Raw genomic sequence first — 21,986 nt, 5'->3', positions numbered from 1 at the left:
TCCCACTTTCATTTCTTTACAACCAGTGATCCTTTTTCTTAATCGCACAACTGGATGGAGCCTGGATAGTTCTGCAGACTAAAAGCACTGTAATTTAACACCAGCTGTCTGCAATTAAAAGTAAGTTCGAATCTTGCCAGGCTCAAGGTTGACTCAGCCTTCCATCCTTTCTAAGGTAGGTAAATTGAGGACCCAGTTTGTGGGGGCAATAAGCTGACTTTGTATAAAAATATACAAAAGTATGAAGGCTATTGCTTAGCGCACTGTAAGCTGCCCTGAGTCTCCGGAGAAGGGCGGCATATAAATCAAATTAAAAAAGAAAAAAGAAACTGGAGCAAAATGGCACAATTTTTAAAAATCAGTCACACTTCTTGCCATTTTATGACAGGATGCACACAAAAAAATATAGACAGAAAAACCTCAACATTTCCCCACTCCAAACAGAGAGAATATTGGAAATCTTGGCCGTATCTGCATATATGACATATCCTCACTCGGTTTTTTTGTCCTTCTTTTAGTGCAGCCAAGCCAGCAAATGATTGCCCATCTTCACCTAAAAGCCTGGCCCTTGTACCAGCCAACAACCAGAGAATGCACAAAAATCACTGGAACTTTTAGAATGCACACAAATGTTTCTTCTCTTCTCATATAAACATAATACCTTTATCTAAGAACATTAAAAGTAACCCTGCTGGATTAGTCCAAAACCTTCTTGCTAGTTGTCAGATAGATTTGCATTTATGGCACTCACAAGCAGAGGTCTCCTCTGCTCTTCTTCCTCTGCAACTGGTAGTTGGAAGCATATTACCACCAACTCAGAGCTAACACTGAATCTCAAGACCGATCCTCCTTAGATCTGTCTCCTCCACAGAAGCATCTTTTCAGTACCTTAAATTACAGGAACGGGCACTAGATGGCAGTAGTGCTGCAATAAGAATCACTACAGTAATATTAACCTATTAATAGCTGGGCTAAAGGGAGGAAGGAAGTATGTATTCGATTTTCTTCCCCTTATGGGCACACAGTACTTCAATTTTCAAAATTTGTTCACATTTCTTTACATAAAACTTCAAGAAAGTCAGGAGGGAGGGAGGGTGGGGGGAGACACATACACCAGTCCCTTTGTTAAGTTCACTACTCCCTTAACTAGGGCCCTGTTGATTTATCAAAACAAACATACATTGGAATGTGGACCAGGTGAGTCCTATTGCTCTTTGCTCTCCAAAACAGAGTCTAGATATAATTCCTTTAACACTTTCCTGCTTCCCATTCCAACCCCCCCTCCCCCATTTTTCTTCTTCATTTTCCACAGGGCTGCCTGACCCTCATCTTGGGGCAAGGTGGAATCAAACCAGAGAAGTAATACAATATGGATGGGTGACCAACAGCAGCAAATAACCAGCTGACTATCATGGATATTTGCAAGAACTTGCTGCTTTCATCACTGGAACCAGAGGTGGGTTTCAGCAGGTTCTGACCGGTTCTGGAGAACCGGTAGCAGAAATTCTGAGTAGTTCGGAGAACCAGTAGTAAAAATGCTGACTGGCCCCACCCCCATCTATTCTCTGCCTCCCAAGTCCCAGCTGATTGGGAGGAAATGGAGATTTTGCAGTAACCTTCCCCTAGAGTGGGGAGGAAATGGAGATTTTACAGTATCCTTTCCCTGCCACGCCCACCAAGCCACGTCTACCAAGTAATGCCATGCCCACCAAGCCACACCCACAGAACCGGTAGTAAAAAAATTTGAAACCCACCACTGACTGGGACCCTAATCAATTTTCTGGAACAGCAGTGATGGATAAGTAGTACAAAAAAAAGGGAGGTCACTCAACTGAGGTCATTCTTCCATTGACATTTTGATATGTGCATCATTGGATAGAAAACTAGCATCCCAAAGCCTCACCTACATCATTCTGTGTAAGTATTTGGCGGTTAGAACCATCCAGGTTTGCAGTTTCAATAACAGACATTTTGGCATCACACCAGTACAGCTTGTCCTCGGCGTAGTCAATAGTTATTCCACTGGGCCAAAGTAAGTCTGAATTTGCTATAATGACACGCTCTGAGCCTTGTAAAGTAGATTTTCCAATATGTGGATTGATCCCTAGGTTTGTCCAAAACAGTTCCCTTTATTGAAGGAAAACAAAGTAAGTCATTGCATTTTTTAAAAAAATCCTTTCACATTGCGGAACAAAGAACATATAAAAATCTATATCTGTCAGAGTGAAATATAAACAATATTCATAGGTAATAATTTTGTGTTTTAAAATCCATCGTTTATCCCTCAACCATGATTAAAATATAGGAGGCAAAAGTCATTGGACAATTACCGGATTTATGACTGGAACAGAAAATGAAATTTATTTAGAGGAAATGCCTCATGGGGATAAGAGAAAATCAAACATCTAGCTAACTATCTGGAGAAGAGTCAAAGAGCATGTGCTCTGTGCATGGCTGTCTGAGAAGAAAGGCAGAAGGAAGTGACCTCCGGTTACCAATCTCTTAAACAAAGAGCAGGCAGAATGATGAACAGACAGAACATAAAATTTGTTATGTTTAACCATTTACCATATTTTTCAGAGTGTAAGACGCACCTTTTTCCCCCTCTAAAAGGGGGTGAAAATTTAAGTGCATCTTATACACCGAATGTAGCCCCGCCTACCCACTGGCCCCCACCCTTTGGCCTCTGCCTCCCAGCAGTTACTTCCTTGCAGCAAGCAGCAAGAAAAAACAGCTCCTTTCAGCTTCAGCACATCCTAATTAGCACAAGTTGATTGGATCGGCCTCCCAACTCTCAGCTGTTTTGCTCTCAGCTGTTTTCTGCAGGGCTGCTTGCTGCAAGGAGGTAAATTGCTGGAGCAGATTTTTTTTTTCCTTGTGCTAATCAAGCTATGCTGAAAACGAAAATGAAAGTAAACTGTTTGCTGCAATGAGGCAGAATTGCTGGGAGGCAAAGGGGGATTTCTTTTTCTTCTTTTCCTCACCAAAAAAGGTAGGTGCGTCTTATACTCCGAAAAATATAGTAGTTGTGTCTGATTCTTGGTGACTCTACTGGCAAGTGCTCTCCATAATACCCTTCAAAAACAGCTTCTTTCAGTTGTTGGATGTTTAATTTTGTCACTGGTGGGATTCAGCCAATTCGCACTGGTTCGGGTGAAGGGGTTGTTAAATTGACACCCCCTCCCCCATTATCAAAGTGGATCCTGGGCGCTGTGCTGCAGTAGAGAAACAGGAAACAGAGCAGCCGGCGCAAGGGAAGGAGAAGGCTGCTTTCCCTCTTTCTTCTTCCTCCTCCTCCTCCTTCTCTTGTGCCGGCTGCTCTGTTGCCTGTTTCTCTATTGCAGCATAGCATCCAGGATCCACTTTGAAAGTGGGGGGAGTAATTTAACAACTAGTTCGCCCAGGGTCAGGTTGGGCCACGCCTCCCACGACAGCCAACCTAATGACCCTGGGTGAACCAATTGTTAAATTATTTGAATTCCACCCCTGAATTTTGTACTAGATTTGATGTTATCAAGTCAGCATGTTCTTTGCCTGCCCCTTCTTCTTGTTCCACTAATCATTTCTAGCATCGCTGACTTTTCCAATGAATTTGCATGCATAATATGGCCAAAGTAGATCAGATGTAGTCTTATGATTTTAGCTTTGAGTGATGCGTCTGGTTTTGTATGATTTAACACCTCTCTGTTAGTTACTCTGGCTGTCCATGGTATAGGCAGCAATTTACACCAGTATCATAGTTCAAAGGTGTCAATTCTTCTTCAAGCAGCCATTCTTAGTGTCCATCATTCACACCCATATATCATTATTGGGAAGACTATTGCTCTAACTAGCCTGGTCTTGTATATATGAACACAGAATAAATAACCGTTTATCTATATTCTACTTCTGCTTTGTGGTCAGTAGCTCATGAGGTGCTAAAGAATTAGAAGCCATTGGATCTGCACCTTCAATAACTTTTTTTTTTTGTCTTTTAATGATCCCGTAATCCCTTGCATCAGGGTTGAGTCGGGGCAACTGAATGGAGCTGAGTGTTTACTAGCCGGATGCTCGTCCTGTCACCAATGCAGAATTCACAGCAGCTTTATTCTCATTGTGCCCAGAGAGAGAAATATCTGCCTCTACCTAGGATCGAACTCATAGCCTCCTAATTGTGAGGCAAGAGCTCCACCTCTAGGCCACCCCACCACTCAATCTGAACCTTCAATAATTATACCTGCAAAATCTCTGCACAGATAAAATAGTTGCAACAGAAGCAATGGTTTCACAGACTTTATTCTTGGGTGCCTATATCACCCAATAACAGTTTGAAAACAAATTTGACTTGATATATTACCTGGTAAATGGATGAACAGCAATTCCTTGAGGATGGAACGCCTTCTCCTGGATGATTATTTTTCTCTGCATTCCATTTAGATTACTACTTTCAATGCTACATTTCCTACAAGTAGATACACAGAATGGGGTTTCATATTGCAATAACTTTAATCTGTCACTTTACTTGCCTCCTTCCGGTTGATTCTCTTATACCATGATATTAATTAAACATTTCTCCTCAGTTCTATCTTCTTCTATTAACAGAAGTTGTAAACTGAATAAGAACTGAATAAGACTAGGAGTAGGAGCAACTAGAATCCATAAATTAAATTAGAAACTTCATGAAAAGCATCTATTATTATCTGTACGTCTTCAAGTCAATTTTTGATTCCTGCTGACTGCCTGGACTAGTCCCTGTGGTTTTCTTGGACAAGATTTTTCAGAAATGGTTTCCTATTGCTTTGTTCTCAGGGCTGAAAGAGAATGACTGGTCCAAAATCATCCAGCTAGTTTTATGCCTACGGCAGGGGTAGAACTCAGGCTATCCTGGTTTCTACCTTGGTGCCTTAATCTTTAGATCAAACTGGCTTTGTAAACCAATTGTTGTTGTTAGTTGCGAAGTCATGTCCGACCCATCGTGACCTCATGGACAACATTCCTCCAGGCCTTCCTGTCCTTTACTATCCTCTGGAGTCCATTTAAGCTCATGCCTACTACTTCGGTGACTCCATCCAGCCACCTCGTTCTCTGTGGTCCCCTTCTTCTTTTGCCCTCAATCTTTCCCACCATTAGGCTTCTCTACAGTGAGTCCTTCCTTCTCATTAGGTGGCCAAAGTATTTGAGTTTCATCTTCAGGATCTGGCCTTCTAAAGAGCAGTCAGGGTTGACCGGTTTGATCACCTTGCAGTCCAAGGGACTCGCAGGAGTCTTCTCCAGCACCATAGTTCAAAGGCCTCAGTTCTTTGGCACTCAGCGATTCTTATGCTCCAACTTTCACAGCCATATATTGGAACTGGAAAACCACAGCCTTGACTATATGCACTTTTGTTGGCAGGGTGATGTCTGTGCTTTTTAGAATGCTGTCTAGATTTGCCATAGCTTTCCTCCCCAGAAGCAAGCGTCTTTTAATTTCTTGGCCGCAGTTCCCATCTGCAGTGATCTTGGAGCCCAGGAAAATAAAATCTGTCACTACCTCAATTTCTTCAAAACCAATTGTTACTATAGGCAAATACAGCAATTGCTAACCTGTTTTTTAAAAAGACAGTATTTTTTATGGTTTTGTTGATATAATCAAAAGCGTTCCCTTCATATGTGTAATTCCTGGAAGGGAGATCTGTGAAGTGAATTAAAAATAACATATCGGACACAATTGATTGGGAGTGTTTTTTTTCCTAGCGATGTTCCTTGGCTTTCTGTTTTTATGGAAGGAGATACATTCACTGTTCAATGAAGAAATTGCGTTATATGAATGCTTCTGGTTAGCATATTATTCAGCAAAGGGTCTCTTTGAGTCTTTTTTTTTATCTCTAAGTCTTTCTATTATGACTAATCTTAAGTACACAAATGCATGCTACCATTTCAGAAACATTTCACTTTCTTTCTTTCTTTCTTCCTTCCTTCCTTCCTTCCTTCCTTCCTTCCTTCCTTCCTTCCTTCCTTCCTTCCTTTCTTTCTTTCTTTCTTTCTTTCTTTGCCACTTGATTAGTTATCACCATATTTTTTTCACTACCAGTAGGTGTCCTACAATATTTATGCAAAAAGCATACCTGGAGTCAGTCCAGTACAATTTGCGATTAATCCAATCCAATGCTAATCCTTCTGGTCTTTCACTTGCGTCACATATAACTTTTTCACGATTGGTGCCATCCAGATCAGATCTCTCTATACAGTTCAGGTCTGTATGGGTAAAATAAATCTGTAAGAAGAAAACCGAAGGTTTATAGATGATTATAGGTGGTCCTCAACCTATAACTGCAGAATTTCTGTTGCTAAGCAAGTGAGTTATTAAGTGAGTTGTGCTCAACCTTTTTTTGCCATGATTGTTAAACAAATCATTGCAGTTGTTTTCAGTAAATCAAGTCAGGGGTGTCAAACTCAATTTCATTGAGGGCCGCATCAAGGCTGTGGTGGACCTCGGGAGGCCGGGTGCAGAGGTGAAATGCTCCTGGTTCGGACCGGATCACCCGATCCGGTAGCAATGGTGGCGGGTGATTCAGAGAACCGGTAGCAAAAATCCGTGCGCCCCACCACCACCACATGCCCAGACCATCAGAGGCTTTTGTTTTTTACTTTTAAAAGCATTTTTTCTACAACCTCTTCCGCCAAAAAATGCTTTTAAAAGTAAAAAAAAAAGCCTCTGATGATCGCGCAGCTCAGCTGAAATCGTCAGAGGCTTTTCAAAGCATTTTTTTCTGCAACCTCTTCGGCCGAAGAGGTTGTAGAAAAAATGCTTTGAAAAGTTTTTTTTTAAAAAAGTTGGCCATGCCCACCCAGTCACATTACCCCCCCATCAAGCCATGCCCACAGAATCGGTAGTAACAAATTTTACATTTCACCCGTGGCCGGGTGGGCATGGCCAGGTGGGTGGGCATGGCCAGCTTGATGCCACTCCCCAAACTGCTGGCATGTTTCCGCTTTTCATTGGGTAGACTGGGCCAAAGGCGCATTGGCTAGACTGGGCTGAAGCAATACGGGTAGACTGGGTGGAAGCAACATGGGCTGGCCCCTTACATTTTCCAGGACGGTCCCGTGGGCCAGATCCAGCCACATTGCAGGCCCGATGTGGCCCATGGGCCTTGACTCGAGTTTGACATCCATGAATCAAGTGGTTGTTTAGCTAGCAAAGCCAGCTTCCTCTCATTGGCTATGCTTATCAGATGCTGACTGGGAAGGCTGCTGAAGGATGCTCCAATAATTAGAAATACATGCCGGTTGCCAAGCACCCGATGTTTGATCACATGACTGTGGGGATGCTGCAAGGGTTGTAAGTGTGAGGACCACCAGTCATAAGTCACTTTTTCAATTATTTTGTAACTGAATGGCTGTAAGTTCACTACCACCTGTACTATAATTCTTAGCTGGGGATAGGATTTCTTCTCTCACAACTTTCACATTAAAGACATCTATTTGAGCAAATAAATAAATAAATAAATAAATAAATAAATAAATAAATAAATAAATAAATAAATAAATAAATAAATAAATAAATAAATAAATAAATAAATAAATAAAGCTACATTATTTACAAAGTTGAGATTGTGTTTGTCCCAAACCTATTGATATACAGATAGTGTTTAATCAAGGTGCTGAATGGAAGCCATGTGTGAATATCACCAATAAAGCCAAGGTGGCGTAATGGTTGGAATGCAATATTGTAGGCTAATTCTGCCAACTGCCAGCAGTTTGATCCTCACCAGCTCAAGGTTGACTCAGCTTTCCATCCTTCCGAGATCGGTAAAATGAGGACCCAGATTGTTGGGGGCAATATGCTGACTCTGTAAACCACTTAGAAAGGACTGTAAAGCACTGTGAAGCAGTATATAGAGTAAATGTAAATGCTATTGCTATCGCTAATAGAATCATTTACCGTAGTTGGTATGTTTAAAATGTGGCAAGTTTAGGTATGACATTTACAAGGGTGGGATTCAGCCGGTTCGTACTGGTTTGGGTGAACCAGTAGTTGTGACCTGCAGGTGGGCCCACCCACCCTCCCGCCTTTCCATCCTGGCGCTATGCTGTCCTACTTAGCTGCACGTGCTCACATTTTTGGTGCTGGGGCGAACCAGTTGTTAAATTATGTGAAGCCCACATATGTCATGTGAACATATAAATGCTGATAAGTGCTCATTGTTTTAGGAAATCCAAGTCATTTGGCCCAAGGCATATAGCAATAAGAAGTACTTTATATATATCATGGAGCACTATGAACTGAACAGTTAAAATACAATGCAGTAAGAGCATTGATCCTTGCAATATTTTGAAATCCTCCTGTCTAAAGAAAAGCCTTACCTTACTTTCCATCGGATCCCAGTCCAGACCTAAGACTATTCCCATCTGCCAGCCAAGGACTCTTGAGTATTCTGTCCCATCAAAAGCAATGCTACGGATATCTTGACTGTTCGCAAACAACAGAAACGGCTTTGGTCCTGTTTGTAATAAATGTAGTAACATGTTAAGTCTTCTACTTCAACACTCTGCAGATAAAAATGGAAAAAAGCAAATTGTAGCATGGGCTTTCTCTCTTTTCTTCTCATGTACAATCCTTACATGGCACTAATCACAGATTACATTAACTACAAAATGATTATAAGAAACCAAGGTGATAACCTGCCAATAAATTTAACATATGCTATATGGGACAGCTGCTTATATCTTTCAAAACAGGTAGATGAATATTACTACATACTTCCATTTTTTTCCTCAGGAGAGGAATTACCTGCATTAGATATATCTTGCTCTGAAGATATGCCAGTAGTACTTGGCTAAAAGAAAACTTCATAATAAATTTAAGTAGAACATAAATATAAGTGTAAATTTTTCCTTAGCCAGCCCCCCTCCCAAAAAATACCCTATCAATTTCAGTCTTTTATTAAACACCAATTTGTGACTCAATAATGCTTCCCATATTAAGCTGGACTATTTTGCTTAGCTATGCTTTCAATTCTGTCCTATCATGGATATCTATAGGGTATGGTTTTTTTAAAAAAGGTGAAATATCAGCCCCCATTTGTATTAATGGAAAAGCAAATAAAGAAAATCGTCCTAGATCTCTTTAAGATCCATCTAAGCATATATATAGCCATACATTTTAGCAAAATGCACCATGTGCTGGTGCAGTTTATTTCAGAACAACCAGAAACACCAGTCTGGCATTACATGGACAGATGCACCTGCAAAAAGCACTTGTCCAATTCCTTTTGCAACCCATGCCAAAATGTCCATAAATCAGTATCCTGTTACTGAGAGAAGGGTTATTCCTGCATCAGCCTAAATTGGCCTAAATTGGAGGCAGAAAGATTATCACAATGTCATCTATTATATCTTCAAGGATGATTCATAGATCCACTATACATAGATCCACTGCAAAAATTGTGTGAATTGAGTGAAGAGGGAAAATCCTATATGATATCACTACATGTCTTTTAAAAGCAATTTATGGGGGAATTTTAATGTCTCAGTTAGAAGAATATGAGGATGAGTCCAACAATCACAATACTTACTTAAAGCAGCACAATGTCTTTTGTCCTCCTGGAGATCAAAGCCAGGAAAGCAACCACAATCCCAGGTTGTTGGACTCAAAGATGTACAAATCTGGCTACAACCACCATTATCAGGTGATGTACAACCTAAAACAGATTCACTTTTTAAAAATGGATATTCATCTAAAGTCACTGCACGTCTTAGACTGACATGAAATAGCATGTTTCGTTCTGCTGAGCTTCAGTAAGTATTATAGTAAACATCTTTTACAGATGATCTCTAGTTGAACTATGGCTGGTGGTTATTAATTTAGGGACTCCCAGGGTAGATGGAGATGGAGATAAGAACCCTCTATATCTCACTGTATTCCATCAGGATGTCAATAACAAAAGAATATTCCAAAGGAATTCTGCTTCCTAAATTGTCTGTCTTGGGCAGTAATTAATATGGGTCAATAATGGATAATAGGGCAGTTTTAAAGTATTTCAAACATTTATATCATTTATATTTATATTTATATCATTTAGATCATCCTCCTCCGACCCTGGTGTCCTTCAAATTCAGTTGACCACAACTTCCAAATTTCTCACTCAGCATGAAACTTTCTTCCCATTAGATTATATTTATTCCCAATTTGGGTTTTTGCTCCCTAATATGAAAGCTTAAATTATCTCTTGTTAATATTACAACAACATACTTGATACCTCTTCTACTTCTCACCAGTCATATCTCTGGATATCTCACAAAGGATTTAAATAGTTTGGACTTTAACAGCTCAAATTTTTATTTCAAATAAAGAAAAAGTTTATCACAATTTATTACTGTACAGATATGATAAAATATCCAATAGTAGCATTTATATTTCAAACGATGGGTAGCTTACAAAAATGTTTGCTTCCTACTCCTAGAATGCTTTATGAGAACTCCTGGCAACGCATACTCTTTACTTGTAAATCTCAATGTCTCAATTTTTCTACCTAAAAACCAATTGTGGCGTATAGTAAACATGGCATGAATGTCAGCCAACTTTTTCATTCCTTTCTTCTTTTTATACCTTCTAACAACCTTATTTATTCAAAAGTTCTTTAAAGCTTGCAAATAGTTTTAATTGACACTAATTTTCACTCTTATTTCACAATAAAGATATACCTTTTGATTCCCCCATCCCCAGCAGATTCCAACTGCTTTTTTACTGAAAGAAGGTAAAGAAAATGGTTTAAACACTATTGTTTTGCCAGGCTTGGATTCTTCTAGGTATGTTGTGCTTCTATAACTCCTGTCCAGTACCTCATGTTTAACTCAGGAGTATAGGGATTATACTCCTTATATTATTATAATTATAGGGACTCAGTGGCTCAGTGACTAAGACGCTGAGCTTGTCAATCGAAAGGTCAGCAGTTCAGCGGTTCGAATCCCTAGTGTCGCGTAATGGGATGAGCTCCCGTTACTTGTCCCAGCTTCTGCCAACCTAGTAGTTCAAAAGCACGTAAAAAATGCAAGTAGAAAAATAGGGACCACCTTTGGTGGGGAGGTAACAGCGTTCCATGCGCATTTGGCATTTAGTCATGCCGGCCACATGACCATGGAGACATTTTCAGACAGCGCTGGCTCTTCGGCTTTGAAACGGAGCTGAGCACTGCCCCTAGAGTTGTGAACGACTAGCACTTATGTGCAAGGGGAACCTTTACCTTTATAGGAATTAATCAAATATTTCCAGTGCCAGGTTGGTTTAACACTGGGCTAGAGAAAGCTGAAATACAATACTAATGCTAAACACTGTTAATTATAAAATATTATCCTATTTCAATGTCTAGCATTTGTCATCTACAGCATAATTTTCAGAAAAAGCATTGAAAAATAATTATATTTGTTTACCTGAACATGTTTTTCCATCGGCTTGGAGAACTGATCCTTCAGGACAAAAGCAAATAGGCCCTTCGGGTGTCTGTCCACAATCATAACTGCAGTGAATATAATTGCTTGAACAGGAAATCAGTTCTACGATGCATTAAAAAAAAGAACATGTTTTTAAAAATTGATAGAAATAAGTTGGAGGAATTCAAGCAATGCAAGCTACTTGCTATGTGTTATATCACTGATATTATTTCCATCCACTCCTTTCCAGTACTTATGTCATATAGGCCAAGAATTGCTAACTTGATAGGTATTTTTTTAAAAAAAGAATATATTTCCACTTTCTAAAGCTAAAAACAGAGCAAGCCAGTTAGGTAAAGGCTTCTCTAGAGAAGGGGTGTATAAGTGACAGAAAAAAATTGACAAAAGGTAAATATTTAATAATTAAACTAATAAAGCATGACTAAAAACATCATGAGAAAGCTTCTTCTCATTGTACCTTCCCCTTCCCTTTTATTTGTTTCCTTGTTCATTAACCGCTGATGTAACTTTCTTTTAAAATTTGAAGAATTTTAAAGTACCCATATTTTTTGGACTATAAGATGCTCTGGACTATTAGACGCACCTAGCTTTTGGGGAGGAAAACAAAGGGAAAAAATCTGTCTTGCCTCCCAGCATCCATCCGGTATTCTGCCAACCTAGCAGTTTGAAAGCACATAAAAAATACAAGTAGAAAAATAGGGACCACCTTTGGTGGGAAAATAACAGCGTTCCGTGCGCTTTTGGCATTGAGTCATGCCAGCCACAGCCACATGACCACGAAGACATCTTTGGACAGCGCTGGCTCTTCGGCTTTGTAACGGAGATGGGCACCGCCCCATAGAGTCAGGAACGACTAGCACATATGTGCGAAGGGAACCTTTGCCTTTACCTTTACACAAGCAACATTTTCACTGGTACTGTGTCTTGAGACAGAGCCTCATGTTGGACTGTCAGCTTATAAAAGCTTATAAAAGAAATCATGGTGGCGCAGTGGTTAGAATGCAGTATTGCAGGCTAACTCTGCTTACACTGCCAGGAGTTCGATTCCTTTGATCCTGACCAGCTCAGGGTTGACTCAGCCTTCCATCCTTCCGAGGTCAGTAAAATAAGGACCCAAATTGTTGGGGGCAATATGCTAACTCTGTAAACCATTTAGAGAATATAAATATAAAGAATATAAAGCAATGTGAAGCATTATATAAGTCTAAGTGCGATTGCTATCATAGTCCACAAAAGAAGAGAGAGCATGAGAAAGTTTCAAAGGTATACAACATAGTTTTCCAGAGAGTAAAAGAAAAGAAGGAGAGAAATACAATAGAGTCTTGCAATATTCTATTGTGTAACCTTAGAATAGATTTAGTACTTCTGGCTGTGCTTCTTCTATGGACTCCTTCTCTGATTGCCAGTGAAACAAATGCAGCTGGAGACAAGGATAATTTTCAAAGGAGATACACAAACCTTGTAAAGCAGCGATACCCAAATTTTTGAGCACCAGGGACCTGTTCTGTAGAAAACAATTTTTCCGCGGGGTCCTGTGGTTTCGCATGCTACCTAGATCCTGCAGATGCGCAGATGAAACTTCACTCACTTGTGCAGCCCAGTTCCTAACAAGGATTTTGGGAACCCTTGTTGTAAAGGACAGGGCTGTTTTAAGATTTTTGAAGAGATGTCTTGTTCACACTAACATATTGTCGCGCCTGTTCTGACCTAGGCTCCCTTAAAAAGCAGGAAGCAGAGTCTTGTTCCTGGCAAGACCTCTTTTATTTACACGACTGTGAATTACTTTCATTCACAGTCAGCAAGGCCTGTCCAAACAGTCTTTCAGAGGAATATTTATCAACACACCTTATCTCGCTTGGCAAGCTGCCACATAACTTGTTTCCAAACACAGTACAAGGCAAAACTTGGCACAGAGTCTCTCAGAGTCAAGGAACTAATCAATTGTTTTCTGCAAAAGCCCACTCCCTATTCGCTCTTTTGTTTCATATGGGAGGGGCCAATCACCTCCAAGGTGTGGCTTTACTCCCAAGTCGACCCTGCTTTCTGAGTTGTTCTTGTCTTCTGGCAGCTCTGCACATGCACACACTGGGAACAGGCTTGAACTGTTCCTCTGGCTCACTGCTGTCTAGCTTCTGTTCTGCCTCCAACGTAGAGCCCTTGTCTGAGCTTTCCCCAGCCCCCAGGACTGGCCCAAGTTCCTCCCCAACCTCCTCACTGTCCGACTCTGCTGTCAGCTCTGCTGGCCGGCAGCGGGCCACAACACCGCCCTTTCAAATGCTATGCACGCTGCTATTGTGTACGATCAAAAAGCATTCTTAGAAACACTGTGCTTAAAAGCTAGTCTTCTGCTTTTCACCATGCTAACTTCCCATTTAATTTTTGATTAAGAATAATCAATACAGATAATGTTTCATTGCTGCCATCCTCAAACATCACAATTTGGCAGTAATTTTTGTATACACTCTGGGGAGCTCACGAGGCCTGGAGGCTTAAACTGCACATCTCTGTACTACATGAAAAAAAGATTAATGCCCTTGTTCATCCAACAGCTTGCCCAGGGGAAATGCCCCTCTATTATTTGCACTGATAATGAAAAGATTCAGAAAACTCAGCTTTTGTCCATCTCACTATATCCCTAGATAATCTTCTACCAAACTATTTCACAACACATCTCAGTAGTGATACCATCTTATATTAGAATCCTGCAGAACAACAGAATCACAATTTAGGATATGGTGAAAATATATGAAATATCTGGGAAGAGTAAACAGAAACTACAATGCAGTGGCAATATTTTGAGGATAAGCGTCCTTTTGTGAATAAGCCAACCACAACTTTGTTTTTTTAATCTTGATTTTTAGAGATGCAGAATTTATCATCAGGCTATAATGGACAAATTCCATAAACCTAAGCAAGTTTGCCTAACCTTATCTTGACCAATTTTCAGTAGCAAAAATGTTTACCAAATTTGTTTTGTATTTCTTATCCCACATAGTCAGTATGAAATCAACTATTTCTAGCTGGTATGGAGTCAGGTTAAAGAATAACCTTAGATATCCTCCTACAGTGAAGTAACAAGCAAGTACTAGAACGGATAACACCAGATATGTGTTCCATATACTGGAAGACAAAATCACAAAACTGTGTCTCACTTATTTTGGCCATGTCATGCAGGGGAATTCAGTGGTGAAAGCGATTATGTAAGGTAGCGGTAAAAGAAAACCACGTCACAAAGGACGCAGTGGCTGGACACCATTAAAGCTGACATTAACCAGAATATACAACAACTCAAAGAAGTAGTGCAAGATCGGAAGCTGTGCAGAGACCCGGCCAATAGAATCTCCAAGAGTCGGACATGACTGAATGGATAACATCTCCTTATCATCATTTATTTGCTTTCTGCCAGGACTCAAGGCACCATATGGAAACATCTGCAGGCATAGACTCTAAAACTGGAACAAATTAAGGTTTCCTACAGCTGTTTTCTGGGATCCAGGGGAGATAGTCATTCATTTTACAGAAAATAATAAAAATCATCTTAAAGGTATACTACATAATTCTGATTAAGTCACAGACTTAGTTTTAGAGTATTAACGTCTTAGAACTAATAGATTCAAGTAATGGAGCAAGCAAAATCATTTGTGTGTTATTCGTTATCTTATTTCCATTTGTAGAACGCTCAATAGAAAGATCACTTACAAATTTGTATTAAGACCAACTATATTCTCTTAATTTTATTTAAGCTGCTGAGAGGCTTAGATACTGATTATAAGAAAGTACTAGATTGTTGAAGGATTGATTTACAAGTCATTTTCAAGATGCAAGTCACAGTGGTTTATCTGTTTTTTGTTTTCTCACAGGTGGTCAAACAGGCTACAATTAAAATCAAATTTAACCTCTTCTTCAGTCACTCCTCTTCAATATTCATACTAATGTAAAGCTTTAGGAATTGAAGAAATAAAATAGCACCATTGGCAGCTATATGGTATATCTTTACTGTAATATATAGCTAAAAAGGAGAACCTATAAGGAACTTATTTTGAATTGGTTTATCTATGTTTACTATTATCTATCTCAGTTGTTGCAGATTTGCAATTTTGGAACATTTCAGCTTTAGCCTTACTAGATAGAAGCAGTAATTCACTTAGGATGAACAGCCAAAAGTATCCCACCCAAGTTTGATTTATACAGATTGTATTCTCATCTTCATTCCTCATGGTTTCTCCCCTAGTCATACGTGGAAATGAATGAATCTAAGGGTATATTTTTTGCTAATGTCCTCTAGAATTTGGCCAAAATTAGAGGTGAGAAGTACTATATTTCTCTCAAATAAGGTAATTAGATGTACCAAATAATTATTTTGACATCCATAAATGGGGGGAAAAAGAGAATTTCTACCTTTGACAGGAAACCAGGGAAAAGAATACACTTTTATAGAATTAAAATGTATAAAATAATATAAAGAAACTGCACAGCATAACATTTGCAGCGCTATAGGGCGCTAAGATTATTCTGCTTAAATCACAAGTTGCTTGGGCCAGTTTTTCAGAGGAGAAAAGTAATGATGTTGCAAAATGAAACAAGTTGGCCAGAGTAATATATAAACATTTTTGCAATCTTACTTGTGCTAAGATTAACTGTGGGCTTAATTGAGATTTTTACCAGGAAATTGTAAAAGGCATGCGGTGGCTCAGTGGCTAAGATGCTGAGCTTGTCGATCGAAAGGTCGGCAGTTCAGCGGTTCAAAACAGTGTTCCGTGCGCCTTTGGCATTTAGTCATGCTGGCCACATGACCACGGAGATGTCTTTGGACAGCGCTGGCTCTTCGGCTTTGAAATGGAGATGAGCACTGCCCCCTAGAGTCAGGAACGACTAGCACATATGTGTGAGGGGAACTTTTACTTTTACCTTACCAGGAAATTGTACTTCCAGTGTTCGTAGACTGCAAAAAAAAGTATGTTGTTGATCAACTGTTCATCCCTGGTTTAAGGAATTCCGTCAGATGAAAGCTCCCTTTGCAGTGCAGTTTACAAATTAATAGCTCTTACCATTACAAAGTGTCTCTCAGTATTTTATGAAAATCTACTTTTACACAATTTCCATTCTAGTTCCTCCTCCAAAGCAATAGCAAATAGCTTGTGTCTTCTGCACGATAACCTTTCAGATATTGGTCTACTGCTATTATGTCTCCCCTTAAACTTTTTATTCCAGCTTTCTTTGCTGTTCATCATAGAATAGAATAGAATAGAATAGAATAGAATAGAATAGAATAGAATAGAATAGAATAGAATAGAATAGAATAGAATAGAATAGAATAGAATAGAATAGTTGGAAGGGACCTTGGAGGTCTTCTAGTCCAACCCCCTGCTCAGGCAGGAAACCCTATACCAGTGATGGCTAACCTTTTTGCCATCGCGTGCCAAAAGTGGGGGAGCACGGGGGGGAGTCATGTGCGCATGTGCCCATACCCATAATGCAATTCCCCCTGCGTGCCCTGCTCCCACGCCTGCGCCTGCAACTCCCCACGCTACCCCTGCCCCCGCATATGCACGTGCGACCCCCCGCAACCCCTTTTGGGCCTAGTAGGCCTCCCTAAAGCCTCCTGGGACCAAAAACAGGCCGTGGGGGTGTGTGCTGCATCCTCCTGCAACCCGTTTTGGTGTTGGGGGGGTGCCGCTTCCCTCCGTGCTCCCCCCATACCTGTGCATGTGTGCATGACCCTCGCCCCTGCGCATATGCGTGCAACCCCCATGCATGCACACACATTTCCCACATGCACCCCGCCCCCGCACCATAGACCCCAAAATCAGCTGACCGGTGGGAGGCGCACACACATGCATGGTGCAGCTGAGCTGGATGATGGCTCATGTGCCCGCAGAGAGGGCTCTGCATGCCACCTATGGCACACGTGCCATAGGTTCGCCATCACATCCCTATGCCATTTCAGACAAATGATTGTTCAATCTCTTCTAAAAAAAACTTTCAGTGTTGGAGAATTCACAACTTCTGGAGGCAAATTGTTCCACTGGTTAATTGTCCTATCTTGATTGCTTTTCTGTTGATGCACTCGTTTGTCAGTCTGTTTTAAAATATGATGCTTGAAGTTGAACCTGGTATTGCAATGTAATGCAGATAAAATGGAAGTTTCTTATTTCCTGTGATCAGTAACCTAATTGTCAAATATCACATGGGGAATATAAGAGAAATTATTTGGAAAAGTTTGTGGAAAAAATCGTAGGATGCTACCTACCATAGCACGTTTTCTTATCAGACAAGAGAATAAAATCTTTTGGACATGTGCAATAATAGGATCCAGGGATATTCACGCAGCCCAAGGTACAGCCATGATTCCATAATGCACATTCATTGATATCTGATAAATTTAAAAATACATAAACAATTAGGTTACATATGCTTGTGAGTTCTTAATTGCAGTAAGCTATTATAACAATAATTAATGCAATAATGTAAATTAAATATCTTGTGATATCTAATTACATAATTAATTACAGATATCTAATTATGTTACAGAAATATTGTTCAATGTAAAGACCAAAAAACCCGAGATCAATATATTTATTTATTTATTAGTCACATTTTTATGCCGCCCAACTCCCAAGGGACTCTGGGCGGCTAACAACAAAGAATAAAACAATACGAACAATATCCCATATAAAAGTTTAAAAAAACATTAAAACCGATACATTTCAATTCGTGGCAGGGTCTCACAAGATCACCATAGTGAGATCAACGGCCCCAGGCCTGACGGAAGAGCGAAGTCTTCACCGCTTTCCGGAAGGCCAGTAGGGTGGGGGCAGTCCGGACCTCAGGGGGTAATTGGTTCCAGAGAGCCAGGGCAGTCACAGAGAAGTCCCTCCCCCACAGGCCTGCCAGCCGACATTGTTTAGCTGACAGGACCCGGAGGAGACCGACTCTGTGGGATATATTTGGATAGATTGAAGAAAATTCAGTTTGGTTATTGACATCATATGATGCTAATATCCTGAAAAGATCAATGACAGCAATTCAGAACAGAAATGCTTTTCTAAGTAAAGTACTGGGCTGTATTTTAGTTTCTGGTTTTGGATTATTCATACCCATTGGCAAAACAAGGTAAAGTTTAGTTAATAATCAGATTTGTGTCAAAGAGATTTCAAATACGGACTTGTATGTTTTCAATTACTCTGTCTTGATTCCAAATAATCAAGAAAATATCAAATGACTGAAATTATTAAAAGCTATCCCAATCCAGAGTAATTACAGGAGACAATATTGGTACATATTACACTGCTTGTAGTGTGTACTTATTCTGATAAACAGTCATGCTACTCCAAGGGAAAAGAGTATACATGTCAGGATTGAACTGTCTCCTTGAAAATTCGATAAACACTCCTTAATCTCACACACATTAGAGAGACTCAGCCATAATTCCAATGGGGAAATTATGAGCCTCCTAGACCAAGTTAGATGCAAAAAAGCTAGGGAATTCCTAGAAGATTGGCATTCAGACAAAGCAGCCATCAACAGACACATAGAAATAAGCCATATTTACATATCATTCAAAGGCACAAAAAAGTTAAGAGGGAAATAGAAAGGCCAGAATACATCCTCTCCAGCAGCCAAAACTCAGATAGAAATTAATTCCAGACAGTCTATCTAGCAGAAACAATATAGTAACCAAAGAACTACCGAGGACAAAACTGACAGAGCCAGCTACTGTACAGTATATAAACAGGGAGCAAATCCCACATTCACTCATACTGCTGATGTTACCGAGTCAGGTTACGAAATGTCTGCAAGCAAACAGTCATGCTCAGAAAATACTAAGAACTCCAGACTATGCTACTTTATGCTATAATAACCTTCGGCCATCTGGATAGGATCACAGCGTACCCACAGGGCTGTTCATTCTGCAAATGAATGGTAATCCATTTTATTGCATCCTGCATTAAAGCTTGCAACTATTAACCCGAACCTCAATCAGGCAATCATTTAACCATTAAAACTACTTCTGTGCTGTAAGTGAAAACTACTGTAATTTGCTTGTCACAAGCATGTTCAATGGTGCATTTTTATTTCTAGCACATCATGGTTTTGCCTCCACCGAGCATAGAGTTTACATGATTTTATCCTGAAATTTCGCTTGCTGTGAGGCCTCATTGTAAATCTAATTTGGACGGTTAATTAGTCTGGTTGGATAAACTGAATAAGGCAGATGCAAAGACTAAAGAGTTCATCTGGACAGGGAAACTTAAGCTCCTTATGAGACTGCTTTATAAAGAGGCATTTAGCAGGAGAGAAAAGAAGAAAACAAAAGAAGCTTGAGACCAGGACAACATGACCTTCATATTTCTCTTTTTCAGTCATTTTTGCTGGAAAAAGAATGAATGGATTGCAGTCAACAAATAGTACCGTGTTTCCCCGAAAATAAGACCCTGTCTTATGTTTTTTGGAACCCTGAAATAAGTGCTTGGCTTATTGCCATACACTCAAAAGCCCGATTGGGCTTATTATCAGGGGATGTCTTATTTTGGGGGAAAACAGGGTATGCTTTAAAAGCTAATGCATTATCAAGGAAAAAAACACTCACAGAAAATGATTACATTTCATCATTATATGATATTGTACAATATATGTGGAATTCAAGAAAGGAGTTGGGAAAACAGATAAAGAGGTCAGCTGAGTTACACTTAGGGGAAAATTGGCAATTGGGAAATAACTCAGCACTAACTAAAATGGAAATGGGGATCCCAATTGGGGATGTGGCCCTTTGGACATAGCTAATGGAGTAGATAACACCCAACTTCCTTCCTGTATGCATTTGCTCCCTCTCTCTCCAGCCTGGTTAATTATTATTTTATTCAGTTATTGTTTTAATTGAATTTTAAATTTATGAGCTTTATTATTTTTTTAATTGAATGTCTGTAAAGCTGCCTAGAGTTGCCTTTGAAGAGATGGTGGGAAGGAAGGAAGGGAGGGTGGGAGGGGGGAGGCGAAGGGAGGGAGGGGAAAAAAGAAAGAGAAAGAAAGAAAGAAAGTGAAAGAAAGAAACAAACTTTGAGGGACAAACTGAGATATATTAGAACTAATCTGGTTTAGATTTTATAAACCTGAGTCTTAAATTTCTATTAGCATATAAGGAGAAAATGTCAAAGCAAGCATGTGCACATATCAGGAAAAATAACATTGATATAGCTTTTAGTCAGAGAGATGTACATACAGTATTACTTACTCAGGAGCCCTGCCTCTTCACTGCTTACCTTTGTATTATTTCAGTAGCAGTTGTCTACCCTTAGCCCACACATGGGAAATGTACATTGAAATACTTATTTTTATTAACACGCCCCCAGCTGAAGTAAGATTAAACTACGAGTTACTTGACTTCTAAACTTAAATCATGGCTTGCATTAGCTTCCAGAACAGATTAACTCATCACACAATGCAGTTGCTCTTCTTTACATCTACCCACAGTGAGCATTTTTCAGCCCATCCCATCTGACAGGCTGTGTTTTGAAAAAAGCTGAGAGAATCTTGTAGATACTGCCTTTAAACTCCTGGAGAAAATGTGAGATATAAATCTAAAAAAGAAATAAAAATCTACTCATCTGTTACTTACAAGTAAAGATTTAAAAAGGCTACCCACAATATCTTAAATGTCTTTGCATTTGTCTAAACCAGAGGTCTTTAAACTTGGCAGCAGTAAGACTTGTGGACGTCAACTCCCAGAATTCTCCAGCCAGCATAGTTATCCACAACTCTTAAAGCTGCCAAGTTGAAGACTCTGGTCTAAACAAACCCTGTAATTTTCCCATGTATAGATCTTCTATATGTGATAGGATTGGATGACAGATTAAGTTATCTGTTGAAATAGGTTCTACGTGGACTACCCTTGAAAATTCTTCAGAAATTGCAACTGGTGTAAAGTAAGCAATTTGAATTTAAAAGGTCCAAAATTAGGATGGCATCTGATGCCAGTGGTGAAAACCCTACATTGCCAATACTGGGCAAAATGTATATTCTTAATACCCAGCTTTAAATCTATAAAGATTAGTTGATTTCAGTGATGGATTCTCAGCTTATAAACCTGTCAAGTTGGTGTGAAGCCCCAAACCAAGAATGATATGGAGAAATTCTTCCAAGCTGAATTCTTTATTATTTCCACAGCTATAGAAAAAATCTTGCCAGATTGAGCACTCTACTATCTGCATCTGCAATATACTTTGTGAACTATTAGGAAGGGGCTTTTCCAGGGGTGAAATCCAGCAGGTTCTGATAGGTTCTGGAGAACCAGTAGCTGAAATTTTGAGTAGTTCAGAGAACTGGCAAATACCACCTCTGGCTGGCCCCAGAGTAGGGTGGGAATGGAGATTTTGCAATATCCATCCCCCAGGAGTGGAGATGGAATGGAGATTTTTGTAGTATCCTTCCCCTGGAGTGGGATGGAAATGGAGATTTTGCAGTGTCCTTCCCCTGCCACACCCACCAAGCCATGCCCACCAAACCATCACACCCACCAAGCCATGCCCACAGAACCGGTAGTAAAAAAAAAATGAATTTCACCACTGGGCTATTTC

General features: G+C 39.8%; 1 protein-coding gene across 2 annotated transcripts in view; it reads right to left on the bottom strand.

Moving 5' to 3' along the window:
* EGF (epidermal growth factor) overlaps positions 1 to 21,986 on the bottom strand; it is a 53,163-nt gene that overhangs the window by 19,106 nt on the left and 12,071 nt on the right. For both annotated transcript variants that reach the window (XM_034442277.3, XM_034442280.3), the window contains exons 7-13: positions 17,663 to 17,785; positions 11,392 to 11,514; positions 9,537 to 9,662; positions 8,326 to 8,462; positions 6,084 to 6,232; positions 4,337 to 4,441; positions 1,904 to 2,127 (exon numbers count right to left, since the gene is read on the bottom strand). In XM_034442277.3, the coding sequence (XP_034298168.2) occupies positions 1,904 to 2,127; positions 4,337 to 4,441; positions 6,084 to 6,232; positions 8,326 to 8,462; positions 9,537 to 9,662; positions 11,392 to 11,514; positions 17,663 to 17,785 (987 nt within the window). The remainder of the gene's footprint in view (positions 1 to 1,903; positions 2,128 to 4,336; positions 4,442 to 6,083; positions 6,233 to 8,325; positions 8,463 to 9,536; positions 9,663 to 11,391; positions 11,515 to 17,662; positions 17,786 to 21,986) is intronic.

Source organism: Pantherophis guttatus, chromosome 8 (assembly GCF_059756535.1).
Source record: "Pantherophis guttatus breed Tessera chromosome 8, ASM5975653v1, whole genome shotgun sequence".
Classification (NCBI taxonomy): Eukaryota; Metazoa; Chordata; class Lepidosauria; order Squamata; family Colubridae; genus Pantherophis; species Pantherophis guttatus.
Note: the sequence above shows the minus strand (reverse complement) of the source record. Positions and strands in the feature narration are given on the sequence as shown.